Source organism: Limanda limanda, chromosome 7, assembly GCF_963576545.1.
Source record: "Limanda limanda chromosome 7, fLimLim1.1, whole genome shotgun sequence".
Lineage (NCBI taxonomy): Eukaryota > Metazoa > Chordata > Actinopteri > Pleuronectiformes > Pleuronectidae > Limanda > Limanda limanda.
The window spans coordinates 10,117,060-10,141,849 of NC_083642.1; the positions used below are offsets into that span (position 1 = coordinate 10,117,060).

The 24,790-nt window shown below is 41.4% G+C and overlaps 5 protein-coding genes across 6 annotated transcripts; 1 reads left to right on the forward strand and 4 right to left on the reverse strand.

The window, feature by feature from the left end:
* Window positions 1–717: 717 nt before the first annotated feature.
* On the reverse strand, window positions 718–4,971 carry LOC133004810 (14-3-3 protein beta/alpha-1-like). The gene is made up of 6 exons (XM_061074334.1): window positions 4,829–4,971; window positions 3,426–3,727; window positions 3,177–3,300; window positions 2,847–3,010; window positions 2,631–2,726; window positions 718–2,538 (listed from the first exon to the last, which is right to left on the reverse strand). Exons 2-6 carry the CDS (start codon window positions 3,717–3,719, stop codon window positions 2,482–2,484), a joined length of 735 nt encoding a protein of 244 aa, XP_060930317.1. The 5' UTR covers window positions 3,720–3,727; window positions 4,829–4,971; the 3' UTR covers window positions 718–2,481.
* Window positions 4,972–7,789: 2,818 nt separating this feature from the next.
* ognb (osteoglycin, paralog b) lies at window positions 7,790–12,503 on the forward strand. Its single transcript, XM_061074770.1, has 7 exons — window positions 7,790–8,066; window positions 10,449–10,638; window positions 10,727–10,802; window positions 11,081–11,245; window positions 11,335–11,537; window positions 11,644–11,736; window positions 11,827–12,503. Exons 2-7 carry the CDS (start codon window positions 10,540–10,542, stop codon window positions 11,992–11,994), a joined length of 804 nt encoding a protein of 267 aa, XP_060930753.1. The 5' UTR covers window positions 7,790–8,066; window positions 10,449–10,539; the 3' UTR covers window positions 11,995–12,503.
* Window positions 12,100–14,478, reverse strand: LOC133005176 (ubiquinol-cytochrome c reductase complex assembly factor 5). The gene is made up of 2 exons (XM_061074771.1): window positions 14,177–14,478; window positions 12,100–12,672 (listed from the first exon to the last, which is right to left on the reverse strand). Exons 1-2 carry the CDS (start codon window positions 14,328–14,330, stop codon window positions 12,581–12,583), a joined length of 246 nt encoding a protein of 81 aa, XP_060930754.1. The 5' UTR covers window positions 14,331–14,478; the 3' UTR covers window positions 12,100–12,580.
* Window positions 14,479–15,625: 1,147 nt separating this feature from the next.
* Window positions 15,626–18,864, reverse strand: kctd6b (potassium channel tetramerization domain containing 6b). Of its 2 annotated transcripts, XM_061074886.1 has the most exons (3): window positions 18,754–18,864; window positions 17,389–17,490; window positions 15,626–16,713 (listed from the first exon to the last, which is right to left on the reverse strand). In XM_061074886.1, the coding sequence occupies exons 2-3, from the start codon at window positions 17,413–17,415 to the stop codon at window positions 16,027–16,029; spliced, it is 714 nt and encodes a 237-aa protein (XP_060930869.1). In that variant the 5' UTR covers window positions 17,416–17,490; window positions 18,754–18,864; the 3' UTR covers window positions 15,626–16,026. The 2 variants fall into 2 exon arrangements, with proteins under 2 accessions (XP_060930869.1, XP_060930870.1); XM_061074887.1 differs by lacking the exon at window positions 17,389–17,490.
* Window positions 18,865–19,383: 519 nt separating this feature from the next.
* On the reverse strand, window positions 19,384–23,156 carry abhd6b (abhydrolase domain containing 6, acylglycerol lipase b). Its single transcript, XM_061074888.1, has 8 exons — window positions 23,002–23,156; window positions 22,438–22,594; window positions 21,965–22,078; window positions 21,714–21,846; window positions 20,713–20,870; window positions 20,499–20,553; window positions 20,304–20,404; window positions 19,384–19,563 (listed from the first exon to the last, which is right to left on the reverse strand). Exons 1-8 carry the CDS (start codon window positions 23,148–23,150, stop codon window positions 19,384–19,386), a joined length of 1,047 nt encoding a protein of 348 aa, XP_060930871.1. The 5' UTR covers window positions 23,151–23,156.
* Window positions 23,157–24,790: the final 1,634 nt, after the last annotated feature.

A 24,790-nucleotide genomic window follows, 5' to 3' on the forward strand; every position in this document is an offset into this window, starting at 1 on the left:
AATACTAAGTCTTTAGATACAATGTACAAATACTGTATACAATCATCCTGTGATATTGCATTTCCCTCAAGTACTTGATTTATATGGCCTGTTTTAGTGTATATTAAACTTTCATTCATCTGGTCAATCACATTCTGACAATCTGCTGCTGAAACAAGTGAATTTCCCCAACGCAGCATCAATAAAGTCCATCTCAACTGGTCTTAACTGGTTTCATAGCTGTAACAGTTAATAATAATTAGCAACTGGCTAGTGCGAGTTAGCTCAACAAGCCAAAACGGGCTAATTTGCTCGTTTCCCACCACAGCTAACGAGCGCAAACTGAAGTTGGTTCAAATCCCATCAGCGCTTCGAGAGTCACGTCAAGCGGCTGACTTCCAGAGCCAGTGAATCTTCAGTGTGAATGTGGAGAATCGTTACTTACGGCTTTTTAAGTAATGGAGAGAAAAGTCTTTGGAGCAGAGTTCGAGTCTCGGAGCCGCAGCTTCACCTCCAACAGGTGCCGGACGTTTGTCAATTAAGACCGTGGAACACCTGCAGCTCCTCCGCGCATCCTCGCTTCAACTCACCTGTGACGAGGCGAATCAATCCGCGAGGAAAACTAGTCCTCGCAGGGCCAGAACTACCATGGTTTTCATGTCTTTACGGGTTTAATTATCTTCTGATCACTTTTAATCAAATGTTCCTTGTGAATAAAAATGCAGACGTAATTTCCCCTTTTATCTTAAACGAAACTTTATTCACTGAATGGTCTTTGACACTGTTCCTATTTCTTACATGTATAGTGAAACTAGAATGGTTTTAAAGATACATGAACACAAAGCTAGAATTACACCAACCATTGTTTATCTCCATGTCACCATCGCTTTTCAGAACTAATCTAAAAATTTTCACAACCACGTGTGTGCACTGGGTAATAGACTGTTACAGAAGCAAATTTTTAGCCATAAGACTTGTCAGTAAAAACAAAGCAAGTAGATACCCGATATACAGACAGGCTTCGTTCCACATTCACTAACTGCATTTTCATCAAGCATAATAATAAATTTACTTTTTTTTTTTCCCCCCAACAGAAGATTATTTCAATTTAATGGAGCATTGTCAGAGTAAAGAGACTGTCAGCTATAATGCGGAATGGTGTCTTCAACTACAATATGTGGAATGTAGTGGTGATAAATGGTATTGTGACACTGAGCTTCTTTCCAAATCGCATCATCAAAATGTGAAACCTGATTTCTGAGGTGATGTTCACACTGACTACCTTTAACAGCAGAGTGATGCACCTGGTTTAAAAAAAAAAATGAGGTTGACATCAACCAGTTTAAAAGCTAGTCTAGTCTAACTCATTCTCTTTTGTGATTTCTTAAAAACATCAAGCAGATGCGGACACCTAATGAAAATAGAGGCTGCAAGAGAAAGCCAGGCACAACAATTTTTTTTGGGATAAAGCAAACGCTTTAAGAGGAATATTTTGCAAGCAGGGTTGATACAGTGTGGTAAGACATTTTCAATTAACATCAATAAAAAGGTTACTTTAGGTTTTACATACAGATGATAGTCAATCCTGCAAAATACATGGAACCACATTTACGCACAAACATCTTTCATTGTACTGAGATCAAGCAGCACCTGAACAGTGAAACTACAATGACAATCCGTACTTAGTTTTAAAAAATAAAATAAAAAAACATAAGAGGATCACTGCCTATTAAAAGCCTAATTATGTGGAATGTCTTATGTCTGAACAGATCTAACAATGACAATTTAAGGGCCATTGGAACTTCGAAACTGTGAAATTTGTGAACAAAATCAAGAAGCATTACACCAAGAGGTCAGTGTCACAATACAGCCGGCCTCCTTTCTGTATGAGCCCACAGCAGAATTGCAGTTAGTTGAATACAGGATTGTAACTGTGTCTGGAAATTCAAACACATAACTGTTTTTTTTAGGGGGTTGAGAAGCAAATGGAAACGCCTACCATCACAGTGTTTGGTGGAAATCAACTGCCAGTTCAATTACCATACAATAAAACCTGTAAATATCATGAGGAATCACAAATAAGAAAAGTAACACAAAAAAAAAGGGATGAGAAATGCACAACAAACTAGTTGGGACAAAGGAATTTGGAAGGACGATTAGAATTCACAACACCCCCCCCCCCTAGATCATACGCACAGTCGTTCGCATCCTTTCACACTCGCTCATTCACTACATACAGACTTACACACAAAGCCGACAAAAACAACAGCAACATGGACTCACTAATCAATACGACATGTTTCCACAAAGTGACTGAATCTGCTAACAACTGAAAATTACCCTGTCACCTCACAGTGAACTGAGAGGGGTAAACTAGTTGGTCAGGAGCAATTCAGGCTGCTTGTCATACAGAAGTGGGAGGGGCTGATGGAGTGGAGGGGGATGTATATAAGCTGTCTGTGTTTAAGATAAGAGTGTAGGTGGATTAACAGTGCAATTCCATTAGTTTTCCCCATCTCCAGTCTCTCCCTCATCTGCCTGGTTTTCTGATGTCCACAGCTAGAAATGGAGAGAGGACAACGTTACGATTTGCTTTGAATTAACACATCAGGATAGAGAGGTTTTAAAAAAGCATGAGGTTTAAAACTCACGGTCAGGTTGTCCCTTAGTAGTTGCATGATCAGGGTACTGTCTTTGTAGGAATCCTCGTTCAAGGTGTCAAGTTCAGCGATGGCTTCATCAAATGCCTGAAATTCAGAGATTCCACTTGTTAATTATTGTTTGAAAATTAACCCTCGAAACTAGCTTCCATCGTAGCAAAGTAAAGAGATATTTTTGGCAATTTGCGATGCTTTACTGCTTCATACCGTCTTAGCCAAGCTGCAGGCCTTGTCCGGGTTGTTGAGGATTTCATAGTAGAAGACTGAGAAGTTTAGGGCCAGACCAAGCCTAATAGGGTGTGTTGGCTGCATCTCCCCCTTGCTAATGTCAAAAGCTTGCTGGTAGGCCTGCTGGGAGTTGTCCACTGTATCTGTGGGCAGAAAAACATCAACAAAAAAAATAAATTTCATTGTTTCCAATACATTTTATATTGTTATCTTATTGTTTTCTCTTTGTTTTCAAAATACAAAAAAGATGCAAAGAAAATTGATATATATTATTGTTAACACAAGCATATAGATTATGTCTTCATTTACCCTTCTTAGCATCGCCAGATGCAACCTCAGACAGGTATCTGTAATAATCGCCTTTCATTTTCAGGTAGAACACCTTGCTTTCAGCAGATTGGGCGTTGGCAATAAGGAAGTTGTCAAGCAGGCCCTGTAAAACAACATAGACAGCTTTGTTAGTTTAGTGATTTTCAGGCCTAAAGTCACAGGCGTACTGTCATCACAAATATAAGAATTAGACTGTTTTCAAACACCGAAGAAATCAGAAACCCTTACGAGCACATCGTGGCAGATCTCCTGCAGCTCGGCTTCAATCTTCTCCCGGTATTCGCGTGCCATCTGCTGTTTCTTGTCATTGCCCTCGGTCTTCTGCTCGATGCTGGAGATGACGCGCCAGGATGAGCGGCGGGCTCCTACCACATTCTTGTAGGCAACCGAGAGAAGGTTGCGATCCTCGTTTGACAGATCCCCACCTTGCTCCGTCACCGACTTCATGGCTGCGGCCATGTCATCGTAGCGCTCAGCCTGCTCGGCAAGCTTGGCCTTCTGCACCAGGTCACTCTTGTCCATCTTCTAGACTGGATAAAAGAAAATACAGCATTATAAGTAATGTATGTAGTGTGTGGTATGTATGCATGTATTTAATCAACAGACAAGGATGCATGTATCACAATGTCCTTTCAATTATACATTCATTACACCTTTACAAATACTCTGAAGTGTGTTGATTTTGGCTTTAAACCACATCTTTAAATGGAAGAAACCCCAGGATTCAATGGAAAGTGAGGCACTGCGAACTGGGCCCATTGGCAAGTGGGTCAACCATACACATCACTAGCTAAGGTTAGCGGCTAGCTAGTCATGGCTCTCAAATCCTGTCTCCTGAATATCATTATTTATTGAAATATTTGATCGTCGTGTGGAAGAATCCGGTTCACCGATCACTGGTTCCGCCTGTATTATTGCGAGCTGGCTCTTCCAGCGCCGTCTCAGGCGACACTTGCGGCACCAGACGTCGCCTTTTCCCGGGTCAGATTTTAATGCCCTCCCCTGATGCTGGGGTGACATTTAGCTCAGCGATACTAGCGTCGGTTACCTTAAACTACAACCGATGTGATGCATCGCTGGTTTTATTCCCATTATATCTCAACGACATAACAGGGTGGGTGTGTGGGGGGGTGGGGGAGGCATTGTTACCGGAGCTAATCTGTCGTGTTCGTGATAGCGGAGGGGTGCAAGCAGCGACTCGAGCCGCCGTCGACTTGCTGTGTTGCGGCCGCTATCTAACGGTAACGGTGGTTAGCTAGGCCAGCAACCAGCGGCCTTTCCCCCGAGAAGAAGCCCGTCGGGAAGGCAGGCAACGAGCTCAGGTTGCTGGTAATAAACACACGAGGGGGGGATATGACGCCCAGGTGCTTGAATGTGGCGTTTAATTCATGTTGGGGAGCTGAGCCGAGGCCCGCCCTGGCTCCAGAGCCTGTCGGGACAAAGTGTCATGGAAGCCCAGCGCTAAGCTAGCAGCGGATTCTAACGCGGAGCAGCGGGCTAGCACGGCCAGCCTTTCACAGATCAAGCTAGCTCCGCTCGGTTAGCTTCGCGTTCGGGATTCAACCGGACGCGATGAAATGGCTCCCCGGGAGAAGAATCGCTCTCCGTGCCCGCGGGGTCGTTATACTCACAATATTGACGACTTTGTCCTTTTTTTTTCGTTAGCACCTGCTTTTTATTCTCCTCTCTGTGGACGATGCAGCCTCCGTCCTCCGTTAGGTCAGCGTCTCGTTCAGGGCAGCACCACTTCCGTTACACTGGCACTTCTGTTTCCTCTTCTCTCTCCGCACATCTGCCCTCAGCTCGCATCGGAAACTACACGACGATCACAGCTGCACACACACACAACGTGCATCTACACACCCAGGCTGATACAACAGGGACACACACCAGCACGTTTATAAAAGCACCTTGTTTTTTTTAAATGTCTCCCCTGAGTACGAATGAAGATCCTCACTTGATGTATCCAGCTCCAATGGGTTATATCACAGTCAGATGTTATAATCATACATATATAGATTTAAACAGGTTGAGGTCTGTGAATTATTCCAAAGCAAAATAACACAAATGAAGGGATGTGTTCATTCATTATCCAGATGTTTTTAAAGGACAGCTTTGGGTTAAACATCCTCTGGTATCTCAGCTTTGACACTGGGGACATTTGCACATGTTTTAAACATATTGGGAGACTTACAAGGGTTCATTACTATTCATAATTTGCTATTTAATCACAGTTTACACTATTTTCTGCTAACAGCTTAATAATTATGCCGTATTAATGCATCATACTGTATCCATGTTTACGTATACAGCTGGATTTGCTTTCCATTCTGCACATCACAGTTAAAGGTCAAGGTGAACAGCACCTCTGGAGCTTGCACAGGGACACTGCTGTATATTAACATTAAGTTGGAAAAAAAATATCTTCACCGGAGTGCTGTCATACTTGTACAATTGAGCATCAATATTTTGATTATAACACACACACCTGGATCTCACACGCAGGACAAAACACAATGCAGTTGATGTTTACTTGTCAAGCATATGCCCTTTGGCCCATCTTCACATGAGATGTGGTCAGAAGTACTATTAGTGCATTTCTATCTTAAAGGAGGTTGAAAGCGATTGCATTTTTGACCAAAGAAATCGGGTCTGAAATCAACGGCACCATATTTTACTGTTATTTTAAAGTTGCGTTATCAAGACAACAACATGAGCCTTACTGCTTATTACACAAACTTGCGTGCTTTCACTTTGCACACGAGCAGATCAATTTCCTCTGCAGGAAAGTTCTCTCTTTAGCTGGCAAATCCACTGTTATGATAACAATCTGTCATCTGGTTGGAAAGGGGATGGGAGATGGCCATCTAATTGGTTTATTGTTATGCAAAAACCAGCCATGATCTCAGTGAGGGGCCTGAACTGGCCTTTCCCTGCATGAAGAGTAGCTTTAATGATCTGCTTTAAAGCCAGTGTCAGGGCTCCAGACTAACTTTTTGGCTTAGGAGCACTGTGCTCCTAACCCAGAAAAATTGGGAGCACCAGCAAAAATCTAGGTGCACCACTATAAAACGTTGGCCAAACCAAGTAATACTACTATTGATCATTGTTAACAACCTGGAATAACATGTTTGAACAGATTATAAAAGGTAAGGCATGACCTTGCTTAGATAAAGGCCTACATTGATAGGTGGAAAATAATTGCACGGTATTTTATGTGGTTTAGATGGTAGGGGAAGTAGGACAAATCACAACATTTGTTTTAACCAAATTCTTTATTACTCAGACTGCTCTTGTACCTGCAGTCAACTGTTGAAAAATAAATAACAAGAATATTATAACATTAAGAAACCATGGTGACACTCACAGATCAGGATTGATTTTGACATTAATAGCTATAAATATAATCAGTTTTACGGTCATGATCAGTAGAACAACATATAACCAGAGGTGGGACCAAGTCATTTGTCTGCAAGTTCCAAGTAAGTCTCAAGTCTATGCCCTCAAGTCCTGAGTCAAGTCCCAAGTCAAGACAGGCAAGTCCCGAGTCAAGTCCAAAGTCAAGACTGACAAGTCTCAAGTCAAGTCCAAGTCCTGCAGTTTGAGTTTCGAGTCCTTTCAAGTCCTTTTGATCACAGAGTAATAATATATTTACACAGATCATGTATGCTTTTAAAATCTGTATTTATTTATTAAAACAAGTGCAATTGAAATTGCACTTGCGGGGGCCGCTCCTATGCAGTGCAAAAAAGGACAACGGCTCATAAATCCAATCCAAAAACAGTTATTTTTTAATTAAAGGAGATCTTTACAAATTTAAGTGCAATGACATTAAACATGTCAAACATTAAACATTTAACATGTCAACACAACATTTAAGAACTTTTGGGAGTACATGTCAAGACATGAACCACATGACAGCTAAAATAAAAAGTTAAAATGCCGCTGCCCCACTGAATATTTAAACTTTTGGTTAAACTTTGGTCCACCTTTCGAGCACTAGTCTACAAACATCTTGTTGAGTTTGAGCAGCAGCTGATTCTCAAGGTGAGTAGAGCTCATCTGGGCTCACTTTGCATTGAACAGCAATCCAGCACAGCTGAAGAGTCACCCGCAGGTGGCTGAGGCAGGTATGCCAGTAGGCTATTGAGTTTCAGGCAGTGTTGTGCATGAACGAGTTCAAAAGAACGCGTTCATTGAACACGTTCATTTTTATGAGAACATTGAACTAAACGCAACTTAATGACAAATAATGAATTTGAACGGTAAACACGTTCATATTATCTGAGGTCAAGCTGAAACGTTACGTAATGTTTTCCTTCTCCTGAGGAGAGACGCTGTCTAAAACGAATGCTTGCACCATGTTGTTGTGATCGTTGTTGTGTTTATTTGAAAAGAAATGCAGTCTTAAAGGGCAAAAATACCGTCTGAAAGTTGCAATTCCGTTTTTCAACTTTTTTTTGTTGAGGGGGGGGGGGGCTCTTGCATAGAGCGCCAAATATGCTAGGACCGCCCCTGTGTAGCGCAGTGATTCTCTGTATGGTGCGCCCCTTCGGTGCGGCGCGGAGGCATAACAGGCTTGCGACCGGGAGGAGAAAATGCGAGGCGGATCTAATATTATAGCCGAACTAATGTTTTGACGTCCGCACTCTTTAACGGCGGAGCAGTAAACAAACAAACAAATCGCTCTTTCGCCGTAGCCAGGGGTCTGCAGCCCGCGGCTCTGCAGCCCCTCCGCAGTGGATCCCTGTGCAGTGTTGTGCATGTCGCGCATATTTTTCGCAAGCAGTGAACTTTACGATCAGTTTTCATATGTTGAATGTGCACGTTAGGGAACGTCATCCACTCCATGCAGCATCTACCACTGCGGTGAGAATTGCCTTGCCTTTCGTTACTTTACACCCCTGACGCACACATACACAATGAAAGAAACAGAGCGTTCCTTAATAACATACTTTTTAATCTTTGGGTTTTGGGGAAAGGAGCAAGTCTTATCAAGTCAAAAGGCTCAAGTCCAAGTGAAGTCACGAGTCATTGATGTCCAAGTCCAAGTCGAGTTGCAAGTCTCTTTACATTTTGTCAAGTCGAGTCTAAAGTCATCAAATTCATGACTCGAGTCTGACTCGAGTCCAAGTCATGTGACTCGAGTCCACACCTCTGCATATTACTATCTACTACATGTGCCATAGTGTTAAAACACTATATATATATAATGTCCTTTAAGTTTCTTACTTACTCAACATCATACATGTACATAAGAAAAAACAACAACGTTAACAGTCAGCTCATTAGACAGGGCAGGGACGGCTGAACTCCGGTCTCCTGGCTCTACGGCCGGCTCTGATCCACTTCCTTACAGAAGGAAGTGGATCAAAGTCCTCCAATGAAGGACCATCCGCAGAGATGCGGATTAAATCCTCCACGGTGCCCACACCCATGCTGGCTCTAGTGGAGCTCTTGATTCGTCTCTGAATTATGGATCGGTGCGCTGCTAGCGCTGCCAGCGAAAGCGCTTCCGGGTTCTGTGTAAGCGGGCGAATGACAGCAACTATCATTCTATCGCTTGTGTCAGAGTAGTTTATTTGATCGCTTGTTTCTGTCAGGGGACTAGTTATCGCCAGCGGGGCGTGGATCTTATTATTTCTAGCGCTCATACCAGCTTAAGGCGCACACCTGAAATTTTTGCTTATATTTATAGGCGCACGCGCGACCGCGATTTCAAATCAAGTCGCACGGCCAAAATTCCAGTCGCATATGCGACCAGATCAGTCGCAGTCACGAGCCCTGTTACTATTAATAATTTGCTATTAAATCACAATTTACATTATTTTCTGCTAACAGCTTAATAATTATGCCGTATTAATGCATCATACTGTATCCATGTTTACGTATAAAGCTGGATTTGCTTTCCATCCTGCACATCACATTTTAAAGGTCAAGGTGAACAGCACCTCTGGAGCTTGCACATGGACACTGCTGTATATTAACATTAAGTTGGAAAAAAAATATCTTCACCGGAGTGCTGTCATACTTGTACAATTGAGCATCAATATTTTGATTATAACACACACAGCTGGATCTCACACGCAGGACAAAACACAATACAGTTGATGTTTACTTGTCAAGCAAATGCCCTTTGGCCCATCTTAACATGAGATGTGGTCAGAAGTACTATTAGTGCATCTCTATCTTAAAGGAGGTGGAAAGCAATTGCACTTTTGACCAGAGGAATCGGTTCTGAAATCAACGGCACCATATTTTACTGTTATTTTAAAGTTGCGTAATCAAGACAGCAACATGAGCCTAACTGCTTATTACACAAACTTGCATGCTTTCACTTTGCACATGAGCAGATCCATTTCCTATGCAGGAAGGTTCTCTCTTTAGCTGGCAAATCCGCTACTATGATAACAATCTGTCATCTGGTTGGAAAGTGGATGGGAGATGGCCGTCTAATTGGTTTATTGTTATGCAAAAACCAGCCATGATCTCAGTGAGGGGCCTGAACTGGCCTTTCCCTGCATGAAGAGTAGCTTTAATGGTCTGCTTTAAAGCCAGTGTGTTTACCAGGTGAGACATGTGGGCACCTCCCATATAATGTTAACTCATGCCTGCAATAGGAAAAAGTAACTTTGTAATTTTGGTAGTTTAACTAACAAAAATGTGTTGTATGATTTTTGGTTTAGGAGAACATCTGTCCAGCTGCTTGAAGTGTAAAATAACCATCTTATTTAAAAAATATTCTTTATATATATTTAGAAATTACACAGTTGAAAAATAATTAATATACAAGCTGAATAAAAAAATTCCAGCAGCCTTTTAAATGCCTGTTCCTTCATGGGAAAGTGAGCGATCTTCTGAAAGGACAGAGCGTATTGACCTAATAAATTATGTGACATAAGAATTTAAGTTGAAAAACAGACAAATTCAAAATAGTTCTCTCTCCAGTTCAGTGCTTGCTTTGGCAATTCATTTTATACCAGTAACTTGAACCTGCGCCCTCTGTTTTTCCAGTAAAACATTCTTTTGTCACTGACGGTAAAATTTGAAAACAGATTTCTTTAAGTTTACTTGGTGATTTCCCTCTACAAATACTTTAATAATAACTGTGTGCTCCATGTGATTTACTGTGTTAACTGCGAAAGAAAACAAAATAAAGCATTATAGTCTTTAAGTGTCATTACAAACACTGAGACGGAGACAAACGCAGCATGTATTGAGTTAAAGTCTGTTTCCTTTTCTCACTGGCAGCTGAATAAAAGCTGGATGGAAACTTCTCCTGCTCACATGTACCTCAGAACTCAGTCTAGCAGACAGCGCTCTCTTCTCCCTCCAAGACACCATGATGCAATTAAGGACTTTAATTTTCACATCTCTTATGATCCCATGGATACTGTCCGCAGCAGCACAACATGAATACATGGAAGCGAGAAAACCTGAGGTAAAAAAATATATATCTTGCATATTGAAATGCATAAGTGTCGTGAGTTGAGCGAAGTGGTTATGAGGAAGAATTCTTCTTTTTTCAGCGAGACATTATGAAGTATCCTGACTATGCCCTCCCTCAGGACTCAGACACTGACCCAGCAGGACCAAAAGCTGAGGGTAAGTTTTCTTTCAACTGATTAATAGTTTTCAACAACAGTTTCAAAGCAGCTTATGCAACACTAACCGAGGCATTCTCCCACATTTTTGTGGATGTAGCTATTATGTAATAATGGGGCCGATTAAGTGTCCTCTGCTAAACTGAATGTGGAGCGTTTTCAGCAGCTGCCCAGTCCCATGGCTGGGACCAATTAGTCAACTTGTTCAAAGAAAAAATAGAAAAAAATGGTGAAAAATAAAGACAATGTGATTTGAAATAAGAAATGTGATCTTTTCAGATTTGCCGACGTGTCTACTGTGCGTTTGCCTGACTGGATCTGTTTACTGTGAAGATGTGTCTCCTGAAATGTCATCGGTCCCAGCACTGCCCAAGGAAACAACACATCTCTACGCACGCTTCAACAAAATCACAAAACTTCGCAATCGAGACTTTGCAGACATGGGTGAATAAAATCGTTAAAAATATTCTGCAGATTTTCCCTCTGTGAATGTCATCTTGCAAGCTCTCTGTCCTTTGTTTTGTTTGTTTCAGCCACATTAAAAGTAATTGATCTAACTGGGAATCTCATCGCTGACATAGAAGATGGAGCTTTTTCCAAACTTCTCAATCTTGAGGAGCTCACTCTCACAGACAATAAACTCACCAAACTTCCACTACTTCCCAACAAGCTAGTGTCATTTAATGCCAACTTCAACAAGCTTAAAACCCAGGGTGTAAAGGCAACAGCTTTTAAAGTGAGTGAGCGATTTAAATCATCTCATGCTAAAGTAAGACATTTTGCACTTTGGATAATTGTTAAAGTGGCCTGATCTGAGACACTGGATCTGTTTGTTGTTGCAGAAACTCAACAGATTGACATATCTTTACCTTGGAAACAATGAACTGACAGCAGTGCCCAACCTTCCAGAGTCTCTTCATGTTGTGGACCTGCACGTAAGTCCATCTGCAATTCACTGAAATAACAGCAAATCCTAATTCTTTGGGGAGTCAGTGGAGCCATCATTTTGTGTCCATCTCCTGCAGAACAACAAGATCTCAACAATAACAGATGAAACATTCTGCAAAGGTAACACCAGTCACTACATCCGCCGCAACTTGGACCAGGTGAGACTGGACGGGAACCCACTGAAGCTGTCGCAGCATCCCAACAGCTTCATCTGTCTGCAGAATCTCCCTGTCGGATGGAACTGAAGGGACCAAAGCATGATGTTTTTAAACCTTAGAGGGGGCGAGGGAGGTTGATCAGTGTAAACTGACGCAGACAGACGCTTAGTAAGAATACCACGAACAAAATACTGTTCTTAAGTTACATTTTATATACTCAAATTTACAATACAGTGCAACTTTTTTTTAGAATACGACAGAAATGACGAAAGTATTTAACAGATGGGAAGACAGAGCTAATGTTTTTGTTTCTTATCAGTGTTTTCTGCCAGTGTAAGACAAATCCTGGCAGAACCATCCAAGATGGCAATAAACACATTATTAGCTTTTCATTCTGTTACAATTGGGCTGAGACATTGCTGTCTTGGCAGGTGTTAAGCAACATTTTTACAGATTCACTGTCAAACCAATACTGAGATCTGGTTGTGGTTGTTATGAATAAATGAAACATTTGTTGTAATTATGTTGTTTTTTTCAGCTTTTGTGTGTTGCTGTTTCTTAAACCAAAAGATATAAACAATAAAAGCTGCATGTTGGAAGAGATCATCAGCGTCTTTCTGACAGCTTCGAACTGTGATACGGTCGTTTAGTCCACTTCAAATCCGACTGTTGTTCACTTGGTTGCAGGCTCATCAACATCAATCAGTCCATCTGCTATCTTCTGCTGGTATCCCCGTTCGGATTGTTTTCTTCGGTAGACATCGTCTGGCAAGAGAAAAATACATTCAAGAGGCTGAAATGAAGATGTCTGTAATATAGATCTAAAAAAGCTAAATTGGACTACACTGAATGCCTGATGTGTGACATCTGTGGCTTATTCATAATAACAGCGGTTTGACATATCAAATTAATAAATGTGTTGAATACCAACTAAGCACATTTACTCAGGGACAATTTATAGTTTTGGCATGCTGGTACTACGAGTATTTCCATTTTAAACCTCCACTTCATTTCAGAGAGAAATACTTTCTCTGATAATTACACACTCTCCTCTGACAGTTTCAGTTAGTATTTACTTTTAAGATTAAAATTGCTAGTTTTTAATTTCTTATAAATTCTAAGTTTTTAACAGATTTCAACAAATAGTGATTTTTTCCATCTGTATTTAATCCATTTGCTCAAGCTGTCTAATATCCCATCAAAAAGCAAAGATTTAAGAAAAGTCTAAAAATTCAAAACAGTATTTGTGTTTAAGTAAAGGGTCCAACTATTTTTCCATCACCCAAACATACAGATGTTAATAATAAAATGAAAAGTGGCTCTGTTCAGGTGCCCTGAATGAGGCAAAACAGACCAAATTTTCCCTGCACAGCTGTTCTGGCTTCTCACAATAGGAAAAAACGTAATTAAAACACTATGACTGTAATAATGACTGCATTTCGTTTAGATCAGCCAGTTCCAGGTTGCTTTTTATCTCTGTCAAGGCTTATTCCAACAGCCCTGAGCCACCATTAGTTAAATGTGTTCAACATATGACAATTCAAACTGCCATGTAACAAACGTCAGTACCAAATTCCATTTAAAAAAAAAATGTGTCTGTTCCATTTGTGCTTTCTTCTACTGTCACATGTCTGCTTTCTGCAGAGGAAAACATCTCTCTGTATCACTATTTGACCTCAAACAGGATAAAGTGTGCAGGCTTGTTTTTCTTCTCGTTTATAACAGACGAGAACTGCGAGCGCTCTCAGTTCTGCAGAAATGGCAGGTTTGAGCACATCTGGAAAAATGCAATATGGGTTCGGTCAGTGAGAAAAGAAAAAAACAAGGGTTCTTTTTTTTCTTTTCAGTCTTTTGAGTCACTCTGGTAAATCTACTGCCTACAAGTATAACTGCAGGCATATGTCAGCAAAGTGATAAAGAGGAAGTAAAGATTAATTTACACAATGACTGCTCTTAAATACTACATTTAAGTTACATATAGTTGAGCATTTCCTTTTTATATTGATATATGGTTTAATTCTCACTGACCTGTTCGACATAGAGTTTCTGCAAATTGACCTGGTTGACTTCAATACTCTTTAAGACTGTCTAATACCACAAAGATTTACAACAATGAATGGACGTGTGAGATGCAGATCAGATGACAACTTGACACGTCCAGGTGTCCTCATGTGTTTGTATCCACAGACACAGGTAAACACAGAGGCTAGCATGCTAACAACACGCTAGCTGGATACCTGGCTAAAGGTTCGTCTCATGTTTCACTCACAGAACGTTTCTCTTCCGATCCGCACGTTGATCATGATCCACTCCATGACTCCTCCGATGCAGAAGAAGACCGGGAGGAACCTGTACGTCCCGAGGCGACGCTTACCCGGAACCAGGCTGAGGAAGTACTTGAGTGTTTGACTCTGGCGAAGCATCCTGGCCAGGGGACATGCTACACGTAGGTAAACAGAGCAAACTCCACATGTGAGTTAGTGAGAGGACAGGACAGGACCCCCTGTTTGTCCTTCACATGTGTTATGAGAGACGGACGTGACGGGGCGCGCTAGCTGAGACATCCGGCGTAAAGCGGATGAGCGGAGTGAGCTGGAGTGTGGATCAGAGCCCATGAGCGGAAGTGCGGGCAGCGCGGAATCCGAAGGTTAAACGAACGCACCACTCGCAATGCTGCGTTCAAGCCGCATCGTTTAAACCAAGATCTAGATGCAGATCATGATCTCAAGACTACATGTTTGATGCTGCAATAAAATAAAATAAAATATATACATACATATTTGACTCTCCTGTCATGGGATATGTGTAATATATGGGTGTATTCAGTTTTCTGCCTACATCAAGTAAATGCAGCTTATTAAGAGTAAAGAGTTATAGTTTTCCCCAATTTTTCTGCTGTTTTCCATGCATTTCAACGTAATTAACACAATAATGAATGAATGAAAAACTCACCTCTCTTCTCATGCCTTCTCTTCTTCAATTCAATAAATAATCTATAAAGTAGGTCACTGGGTGGAAATCAAATATTGCCCTAGGGATGCACTGGCATACAAAAAACACATACACACACACACACACACACAAAGTCAGTTATAATAAGTGCTTCCACAAAGAGATTATTCTCACCCAGTTAAATATTCAACCCCCAATTGCAAAGATTTTGTTTTGTCCAGCATGTTTTTGAAGACATTAACTGCCACCTTTGACTCCAGCGTTGTCCAACCTGAGCCACGGGTTATATAAGACATGGAGCGTTCAATTGTATCACCTTTATAAAAAGGACAGATTTCATTCCCTGTTTTAACACATATGCTACATTATTCTGATGACGCTGCAGTTAGATTCCGTTAGGGGGAACTAAATTTACAACATAGTCCAGTTTTAGTCATTTCTTATTGTTGTGAAAGTGTTATATACACAATTTAAAGCCTTAAGACCAAAAAATAGGAATAGTTGTTTCCGCCTAAATGAAAGGGTTCAGGTTTTAACCGTGTTTAAACCACCTTTCAAATTGGTTAGAGGCGGAAAAACAAAAACTCAATAGGTCCCTCAATACTCAAACATGATTTTCCTTCACTGCCAAACTGGAAGCTTCAAATTCAAAATAAACTACAGCATCTTATTAGTCAAAAACTGCTCAAACACCAAAGCTCTCGAGCTAAATTCTATAGAAACACAGTGAAATGTTCAACCACAAGACAAACATGTAATAACTGACAAATATACAAATGGTTTTATTTTCAAAAGATGACCAAACACATCAGTGTTGACTTGAACTCTAAAGTGTAACCATAGACATTGTACTGCAAAGCACACACAACAAATACAAGACACACATGCAACAACTACTGGGGTCTTCAGAAACAGTACCGTACTCCAGATAATAAAGAGCTTAGGGACTAAATGCTATTGTCAACCGTCCAGAAAGACACTGGGCTAAATATAATTATACTTTATTATTATCAAGTTAAAAAAGTAAACTTGTGACAGGACTTTACTTATGACAATGACAAATTTACAATCTTTTCTTTTGGACCTATTCTTCTCCAAGATCGGGGTATACGTTTTGGTCTATGATTTATGCAGTATAAAAAAGACAAGTGCTTTATGTGCTTTAACTCAGTCTTCAACTTTTTGAGCTGGTCTACAGAAAGTCCAGTGATGCTCCACTGTGTTCTCGTTTGCACGCTCGCTCATGTGATGCACACGCGTGTTCCTAATGGTGAAGCCTTGTTTCATTATGTAGTCCATGAGGAGAACCCGTAATGACACCTCTTGATGATAGTCACATGGTCCGAAAGTGAACGACACCTGACAGTCTCGGGTGTCCATCATGTGTTTGTTCCACTTGGTAAAGTTGTTGACAACGCCTTCGAGCAAGGCATGAACTTTCGTAGTAATCGTTAACTGCGTGATGATAACAGCCACAGGGTTCGAGTATTTTGACAGTTTCCGAGTGCTGGAGAGCTCTACAACCTGCTCGAAGATGTCGGGAGGGTAGAGCGGCTTGGGATCGCTAAGGCACTGAATTAAGGGTTCGATCTGGTAAAAGTCCGCCTCCTTCCTCAGGAGGTCTGTCTCTGCGAAATCAACCGGGAGGGTGAGCTCCGACGTCCGCAGGAAGTTCAGGATGTATCGGAAAAGTGTTCCATCCCGATCAATGAAATAGTTCCCTTTGGAATCGCGAGTGGTGGGGAAATCTCCCCTGAACATGGCGCCCAGCATGGAGTCTGGATAGCGCTGCAGGGTGGACAGACTGGTGGTGTAGAGGCAGCCTCCCACGTTCAGAGTAACAGGAGAAGTCATCTAGGACAAAAAGGAGCAGAGGACAAGTTGAGGATCATGTTTTTGTGAAGTTAAACTCGGCATTTGCACAAAATTTGATTCAATGTTATTACTAAATGTTAAAGTCGCTGTTAATATCATAGGTGTCAACTTTTACCTTTCAGTCCAAAATTAACATTTAATGTATGGTGAGCTTTTCCACATTTGGTGAGGAAATGGTTCCAGACAACAACAATGATGATTTGACAGAGAGCCTCTTTTCAGGGAGTGGGTGTCAGCGTTAGGAAAATTTGCCGCAGGTTCGAAGAATGTAAAATATATGTTATTCATTACTTCTATAAATGCATACGTGTGGGTGATGAAGGATAAGCCCATTGATGATGATATCCTATATTGTCCCTTTATTTCTGCCTTCATTGATTCATTCCTACAAAATGCCCCCTCCTTGTTTCTCTGTTTCTGTGGGTTGTACTTGGGTAGTTCTGGATCAGCCAATAATAATGTTATTGTATTTCAAATAAAGAAATCTTAAGTCAAAGACAATTAAGTATAAAACTGAGCATTTACTGCTGCATCGTTGTATTTGACTGCCTTAGTTTTGGCTAGTTTAACATTAGAACCAGATTGAATTTCTTCATCAGAAACACCTGAAGTGGCTCCGGATCTAGACGGACTTCACTTCTATCCATCTCTTACCCTATGGCCCCAGTCTCCATTATCCATTTGTAGAACAATACCCACTTGGTCAGAGCCAAAATAGAGAGGGAATGGATATAGTTTGGGTTACTTCAATTTCTCCTGTGGAAAAACAAAATCACATTAACATGAGCTGTAACAAAGTTATTCAGCTAATGAGGGACACAGTCACATCTCATGTTCTGCAGTGCAGATAAGAGCATGCAGCAGCTCTGTGTGTGTGCGTTTGTACAGCTATCTTTGTGAGGACCAGTTTGAGTTTACAACCAACGGAGGGAGGACATTTTGGTCGGTCCTCACTTTGTGACCCCCCCTTCAAGGGACTGTTTGGGGCTTAAGACTTGGTTTTAGGGTTAGGTTAGGTTAAGGGTTATATTATAAATGTATTTGTTGTTCGTTCTGTGAAACAAAACAGCTTTATTTGCCATGTATGAGTACACACAATAGTTTCTATACAGGAATTTGACATACAAACTACCAGAAACTAGCAAGATAAGCCTGACCACTATGAGCAATAGAGTTCAATCCATACACGACAGCAGTGCACCAGGAAACTAAATGTGCACGGGTGGACAACATTTAACTACTTATCATGACCTGAGGACGATAGTGCAGAGGTGCAAAGCTGCTAAAACAAATATGGGTCGATAACATAGAGGTTACATATATGAGGGTAGTCGATCCCTATTGAGCATAGTGCAAAGTTGCTGGTTCACGTTTGGATCATTATGTGCAGGATGCATATATAGACACAAGGTACGTGAACCTTATGACAGTTGTGCATTTACATAATGTGCATGATGTACAGACCAGTTGGTTTTATTTTGTAGGAAAGGTGTACGTGTAAAACTGAATGATCCAACAGACTGGTTAAGTGACCGATTTTAATCAGTGACTCAAATGATCCATTATCCGGTCAACTTTAGATTCCTTGGGTGAAAATTAAACTTTGACTTATGAATGTGACTGAAATCATAAACTCTTCTGAGGAAGTGAAAGCGGACTCACATGTTTCCGGTGTGACTGAACTGTCCAGTGAAGGCAGCTAATGTGTGTGTGACAGCTAACGGTGATCAGCATCCGGTGTATTTCTATTCAGCGAACAAACGAGCTGTTACAACAAAAGCAACTAAATGCATGTGTTGCATGTATTCAGCCTGTGTGCACTGAGGTTGAAGTTAGCACCACACTGCAAATGCTTATCCTACGCCTGCTAGCTCGATGGCTACTTACTTGCTAACTAGCATGCTAAAGTGGCTAACGTTAGCTGCTGCTGCTCCTCCTCCTCCTCCGGAGGTTAACACCGGGGTGTTCATTAGACAAACTGGGAGAGAAGCAGACATTAAACCAAAGACCGAGCCTCACCTGTCTTCTCCTGGGGAACACTGGACTTCTCCTTCCCCGGCAGCAGCAGCAGCTACCCTCGGTTCAGGGGAGGGGTGTTCACCACTGGTCGCACCGGGCAGATGTGCTCGACTCCGGGCTGCAGCAGAACTCCGCACACCAGGAGGAGGGGGATGAAGAGGAGGAGGAGGAGGAAGAGGAGGAGGAGGTCCTGCTGCAGCCACACATCCCTCCCCACCCCCCTCCCGCATGAACCATAGACTGTGGCATGAACACATCCATTCAGGGGCGGCTCCTGATCACTACAGCTCATTTCAGACTCAATATTTTTGGTTATATATTTGTATTGTTTTTTATAGCTGACAATTTTTTCTGCCTGTGTGTGCATCTGTACACAGTCCAAAAGTTATTGTGGATGCATGACAGGATGCATCCATTCACACACTGCAATATGCATGAGCTCTTTATTGTCATTGTCAGGTTTACATCACACACGAAAGGCGATTTATTTCAGCATCTGAGAAACTGTGGAGCTGGATAACTGCTGTAGTGTAGGGTGTGTTATCAAAGTGTTCACGCATGTGTGTGCATGCACGACACGTGTGAGGAGCACACGGTGCTGCAGGAGGTGAATGATTCAGAGTCTTTAGTTCAGGTGGATTTCTTCGTGCCCCCCCTGGCCCCCTGCTGCTGGATGATGAAGTCCAGGAGGAGCTTGGCGGTCCGACTCGGCCTCTCCATCACCACCGAGTGGCCGCAGTTCTCCAGCAGGTCCACCCTGCACCCGGGCAGCACGCCGGCGATGACCGCAGCCCCAGAGACATCCACCACCTGCAGAGATGCAGGGTGAGAACGATGTGGCCCAACATTATATCAGGATACAAACATTTATACCATCCATCAGTAATTCTCACTGTAAATATAACATATTGTTTATTTTAAGTTTAATTTTTTTATATTGTTATATGTTCGATTGCCCGGCCTTTGTAACTATCATCCTTGTGCACTGAAAGTACGAGACTCATCAGACATTAACTGAGCAGATAGAGAAACCTGAGCCACCGCCCTCAGGTTACAAGTTGATACACATCCATGTGATTCTTGAGATCAGTTCAGAATCTAGCATGTAGTTAATCACCTCTGTATTTGTATAAGCTTTGCTGAGTCACTGTATCAGTGGAACAGCATCAAGGGTGTAGTAGGAAGAGAAAAAGTAGTTCTCATTACCCAGGGGAAAAAAAAACTGAATTTGCTTTTGTGTTTTGACATGAAGTGCTGTAAGCCTCTCTCCGAATATGAGCCAGGGTGAGATGTCTTCTGTCTCGTGGCCTGGAAGTAATGGAGACCTCAAAGCTGTGAGTAAAAACTTCAGCAAAGAGGCTGAAAATAAATGGATTTCAGATTCTTCATCACTTCATCAGTGATGAGGTGGAACCTGAACCACAGATGGGTGTCTTACCTTGTTGATTCAGTATATCTACAGGTACAGATGTACTAAAAGTTCAAGCCAACACGGAGGCTACAAATGTACACAGCCCACATGTATCTGCTGCACCACTTTACATAATTACCTGGTCTTTTTTGCCCCATATCACTTGTAAAGGTGCAGCAATCAGATGTAAGTGATCGTGTAGGGCGTATCTGGACTCCTCACCAACAATCTCCATAAATACTAATGGAAAAAAAGAAGAATAAAATTACCAGGAAGTCACATGGATGCTTAAACATTGGACATCTTAAAATGTCTCATGGCAAAGGGAACTAACCATCCTGGTAAAATGTGTTGTGAGGCTGCCGAACATCCACCAACCCTTGAAGAATCTAAACAATAAAAACACGCTTTAACAACTACAAGATGCAGTAACATTTAAAAAGTAAGGGTGAATAATACTCTGACAGCTTTATCGCTGATCCTAAACACGGTTTGATTATCAAATATGATGAATGTTTCCTTCTGCCAGCTACAAGTCTGGACCTGACCTGCTGAGGGATTTTAAAGCGAACATGGGAGCAGAGTCTGAACATGTCCTCCATCTCTTCGGGTGTAGTGGGGATCAGCGGGATATTTAATGTGTAATTGCTGTGCTCCAGGTCCTGCAGGTGATTGTCAAACTTGGTCTCACACGGATGTCTGATGCCTGCAGGAAAACAAGAACAGTTCTCTGACAACATGGTATTTCCTCATACCAGGGCGACTCACCTGGACATTTATATATTATATCACACGTCACATCTGTTATATTTCAGTCTTAACTGATCTTTCTCCTGTTGTCTGACTGTATTTACACAAACATGATAATGTCTGTGACCTACTTCATTGTTTTTGCGAATAATGTTAATAATAAAAATTCTCTTTGGGATTAAATAGTACTCTCTCTCTCTTTTTTCTCTCCATCCATCCGTCCATCTGTCTGTCTACTACAAAGCATTATGTTAATGCTATTTAAACTCTTAAGCAGATCTAGCTTACAAAAAGGGACACACAACACATCTGACATGAACTTTGCAATTGGACCCTCCGCAGACAGGAAGTGAAAGTTGTTATCTAGTTGAACGATGGGAAAAATAAGGTCAGACATTTCAATTTAATGTTACTTGACACTTGCTACAAACTACAAGTTGGGATCTATCTTGAGTTTAGACCTTGATTCACTTTTATCATTCAAGTTCAATGCCTCCAGATTTTAATTAGGTTTTTATAAATATAAATTTTGGGACTACAAGCCCAATCCGAGATAAACCATTAAACATCACTCTGACATCATCAGGGTTATTTTCTCAAACTTTCACGCAAATGCACACACACACACACACACACACACACACACACACACACACACACACACACACACACACACACACACACACACACACACATATATATTTAAGTCCTTGGGGCTTGTCATACAGTGAACTTGCAGTGCTTACACACTTACATACACTTTCTACACACAACCACACACACGCACACTGTGACTGACCGTCTGGGCAAATGAGAGTCATGCTGCAGATTTCTGAGGGGTAGCAAGCTGCGTAAACCCCTGCTACGTTTCCCCCCATGGACGTTCCCACCAGATGGAAAGGTTTCTTGCTCAAGCGAACAGTTTCCACGAACTGAGAAGAACGAGGGACAGAAACACATTTACAGTGAAATGATTTAGTGACCTGATAAATACATATATATATATATATACAGTATTTGATTCAGGAGGTATATGTTTTATCAATGTACCTGATGGATCCTTCTGACCTGGCCCTGGATTGAATAATCCTCTGTGTTGGTGCGTGATGTTCCCTCATGGCCAGGCATGTCCACACACACAAGGTGCAGATGTTTTGGTAGATACTAGAGCAGTAGAAAGAAACCATGTGATAAATACTCTAATAATTTAAATCTCATTAGTAACTGAATCCTTATTCCTGAAATATAAACCTGTAGTTAAAAAAACAGCAGTATAGCAGTGAGAGTGAATATAAATGGACCAGACAGCTAAATAATTAGCTAAAACTAGATATTAAACTCTGAAGAGCCGAGGTGAGCTTCACATTTCAATTACTATTCTATCAGGGTTCATTGTTATGTGCATCTTTCACATAGTTTCCACCTCCTCGAAATAGCAGAACTAGAATATTTATGCACAGGGTTAATCAGCCGAGTAGAGGCGTCATGAATCCATAGCTGAAAATGCTGAGCATTTCCCTGACCTTGACCAGAGTGAGCCACGTGTCTTTGTGAGCAGAGAAACCATGCAGCATCAAAATGGAAGGTCTCATCCCAGGCTTCCCTCTGTATGAGAAACAGAAGCGATACCCGCCGCAGTCTGCGTAGCGAACCTGCAGGCCCAGCGTCCTCCTCCAGTACCTGCGGAGGAGCAGGGACCCATCTGAACTGACACGCAGAGGCACAACTTCACTGCAATTCAAATCTGGGCTAAATGATGACGGGTTTAGATGTAATTTTTTTGGTTGCAGTTATATGTTTCATGTTGAGGCAAATTCATGATTTCTGGGCTCTTAATAATACAACTGACCTGACTTGACATTTAGATTCTCACACCATACGCTCAAAAAGGTCACAATAACCTTTTCAATAGACAGGCTCACATTTTTACTAGTCAGTCTTCATGCAATGAAATCATTGCCTGGTAAACAAATGTAACCCATTCTAGGGAGAATGATCATTTCTTGTATTTCTTTCGTGCTCTGGACAAATCACCAGTAATAACAAACATACTATGGAGGACGGGACAACATAATAATTTACATTACCAGTAATAAACTTTGATGAGAGCCGAGGGCCAGAGAAGGAAGGAGGCGATGAAGGCCAGAATGGGAATCGCCAGTGTTGCCCCAGCAATGACGAACAAGTTCGGCACATCTAGATCAGCTGCCATGGCTGCCTCACATAGAAAGAGCATGAACACATGCAACACACAGCATGAAGAGGAAATGTGAGGGGAGGAGAAAGGTCAGCATCCAGCATCCAGACAATTAAAAGAATAACTTACAGATTATAGACAGACAGGAGAATTTTTTTAACAATGCGTTTACGCAGCACATTAAATCATTTTACAAATAATAATAGAGATGCATATTTGTGCACATTTTAATATAACTAAAACTTATTTTTTTACTTACCTGATTATTTTTTCTCTCCTTGTTTCTTCTGTCAGAGACAAACATGTGGTTCAACTAGGATTCGGATTAGATTAACAGCCGGCAGATACATTTGATTGCAGGTATCACTGATAGAACAGATAGAATTAGTCCATTTATCTTTCAGAAATTTTAAATAAAACTGACCCTTGGGAGTGCAGTTAGTCCCGACACATTATGTGTGCTCTGGATAAACCCATTGATTATTACTCATCATCAGGGAAAACTGGGCCACAAGAGAACTCGATCAATCTTTTAAAGTGAACGTACAGACCAGGCTCTGCTTCTGACCGGGCGCTGTGCGGTCAAACCTATCAGGAATCATCTTTACATTTGATACATCCCAGGAGATGCAGTATAGAAATTAATTCTTTGAATTTATCAAAAAAAGAGAGAATATTTTGTACAAATATATTATTAGACCTAATAATTAATCAACTATTTGGGAAAATGATCATCAGATTAGTTGGTGATGAGTTGCACTCCTAGTCTATAGCAGCACAATTTCCAAAGGTTTTACATCAGTTTGTCTTTATGAACTTGGAGTTTTTGATCTTGGTAAATGTTGCTTCCATCTCTTTGTGACAGAGGCAGTGTTGGTTTCTGGGTAGTTCTGTATATGCTTGATGTGTAAAGAGGAGCTCATAATTAAGAAAAACTGTATTTCAGACAAGAATATTAAGTGAGTGACATAATGCTGTAATGTTGATGTACCACTGAAAGAATTTCACAAGAGCCTTCTTAAATCTTACACCCTAAAATAAAAAAATCTGCCTGCTCTATAAATACAGTTATGTATACGAATATGAAAGAGCACGGTTTAACTTTGAGTGTCACTGAACTCTTTCTATCCGCCATGTTTCACCCTCTGACTTTAAGATCCCCGTCTCACTCTCTCCTCCATATCTGTTCTCAAGCTCAAGCTTGAGGTCCAAAACTTACCACTGGGTGTCATGATGGAGGCAGGCTGTGAGTGAGTGTCCCAGGTTGGCTGCAGTCAGTAGTGAGGATCAGAGGGCTTCTGGCACAGACCCCTTGTTGCCATGACATGTGCAGACAGTGAGATGTCATCCCAGCTTCCTCAGGTGATGATGGAGATTTGAGGGAAGTCTGAAGCAGACACATTGAGGCGGTTTCCTTGACTGAGGGGAAGAAACATTGCTGATGCCCTGATGGAGCCTCACATGAACACACTGCCCTCCAGAGGGAGCTGATCCTTTGGATGTTGTTGTGTAATGAAATATCAAAATGACTGCTAATGTACAAACCAGTGTTTTTACAAGAGGAGACCAATTCATTTGATACATACAAATAGACAGAATATACAAAGGCTTTTCAACAATTGAGCAACATATTACTATTTAATGACATAGAGGGCTGCTGAAAGCATCTTAAGCTTTTC

Coding starts and splice junctions, on each gene's coding strand:
- LOC133004810 (XM_061074334.1), bottom strand. CDS start 3,719: ATGGACAAGAGTGACCTGGTGCAGAAGGCCAAGCTTGCCGAGCAGGCT. Junction 2,727..2,846: donor CCTGCAGCTTGGCTAAGACG/GTATGAAGCAGT, acceptor TCTGAATTTCAG/GCATTTGATGAAGCCATCGC. Junction 2,539..2,630: donor TACTAAGGGACAACCTGACC/GTGAGTTTTAAA, acceptor CTCCATTTCTAG/CTGTGGACATCAGAAAACCA.
- ognb (XM_061074770.1), top strand. CDS start 10,540: ATGATGCAATTAAGGACTTTAATTTTCACATCTCTTATGATCCCATGG. Junction 10,639..10,726: donor TGGAAGCGAGAAAACCTGAG/GTAAAAAAATAT, acceptor TTCTTTTTTCAG/CGAGACATTATGAAGTATCC. Junction 11,737..11,826: donor TTCATGTTGTGGACCTGCAC/GTAAGTCCATCT, acceptor CATCTCCTGCAG/AACAACAAGATCTCAACAAT.
- LOC133005176 (XM_061074771.1), bottom strand. CDS start 14,330: ATGCTTCGCCAGAGTCAAACACTCAAGTACTTCCTCAGCCTGGTTCCG. Junction 12,673..14,176: donor GATCGGAAGAGAAACGTTCT/GTGAGTGAAACA, acceptor TTCTCTTGCCAG/ACGATGTCTACCGAAGAAAA.
- kctd6b (XM_061074886.1), bottom strand. CDS start 17,415: ATGGATAATGGAGACTGGGGCCATAGG. Junction 16,714..17,388: donor ATGGAGACTGGGGCCATAGG/GTAAGAGATGGA, acceptor TTTTTGTCCTAG/ATGACTTCTCCTGTTACTCT.
- abhd6b (XM_061074888.1), bottom strand. CDS start 23,150: ATGCTCTTTCTATGTGAGGCAGCCATGGCAGCTGATCTAGATGTGCCG. Junction 22,595..23,001: donor CTCATCAAAGTTTATTACTG/GTAATGTAAATT, acceptor GCTCCTCCGCAG/GTACTGGAGGAGGACGCTGG. Junction 19,564..20,303: donor TATGGGGCAAAAAAGACCAG/GTAATTATGTAA, acceptor GCATCTCTGCAG/GTGGTGGATGTCTCTGGGGC.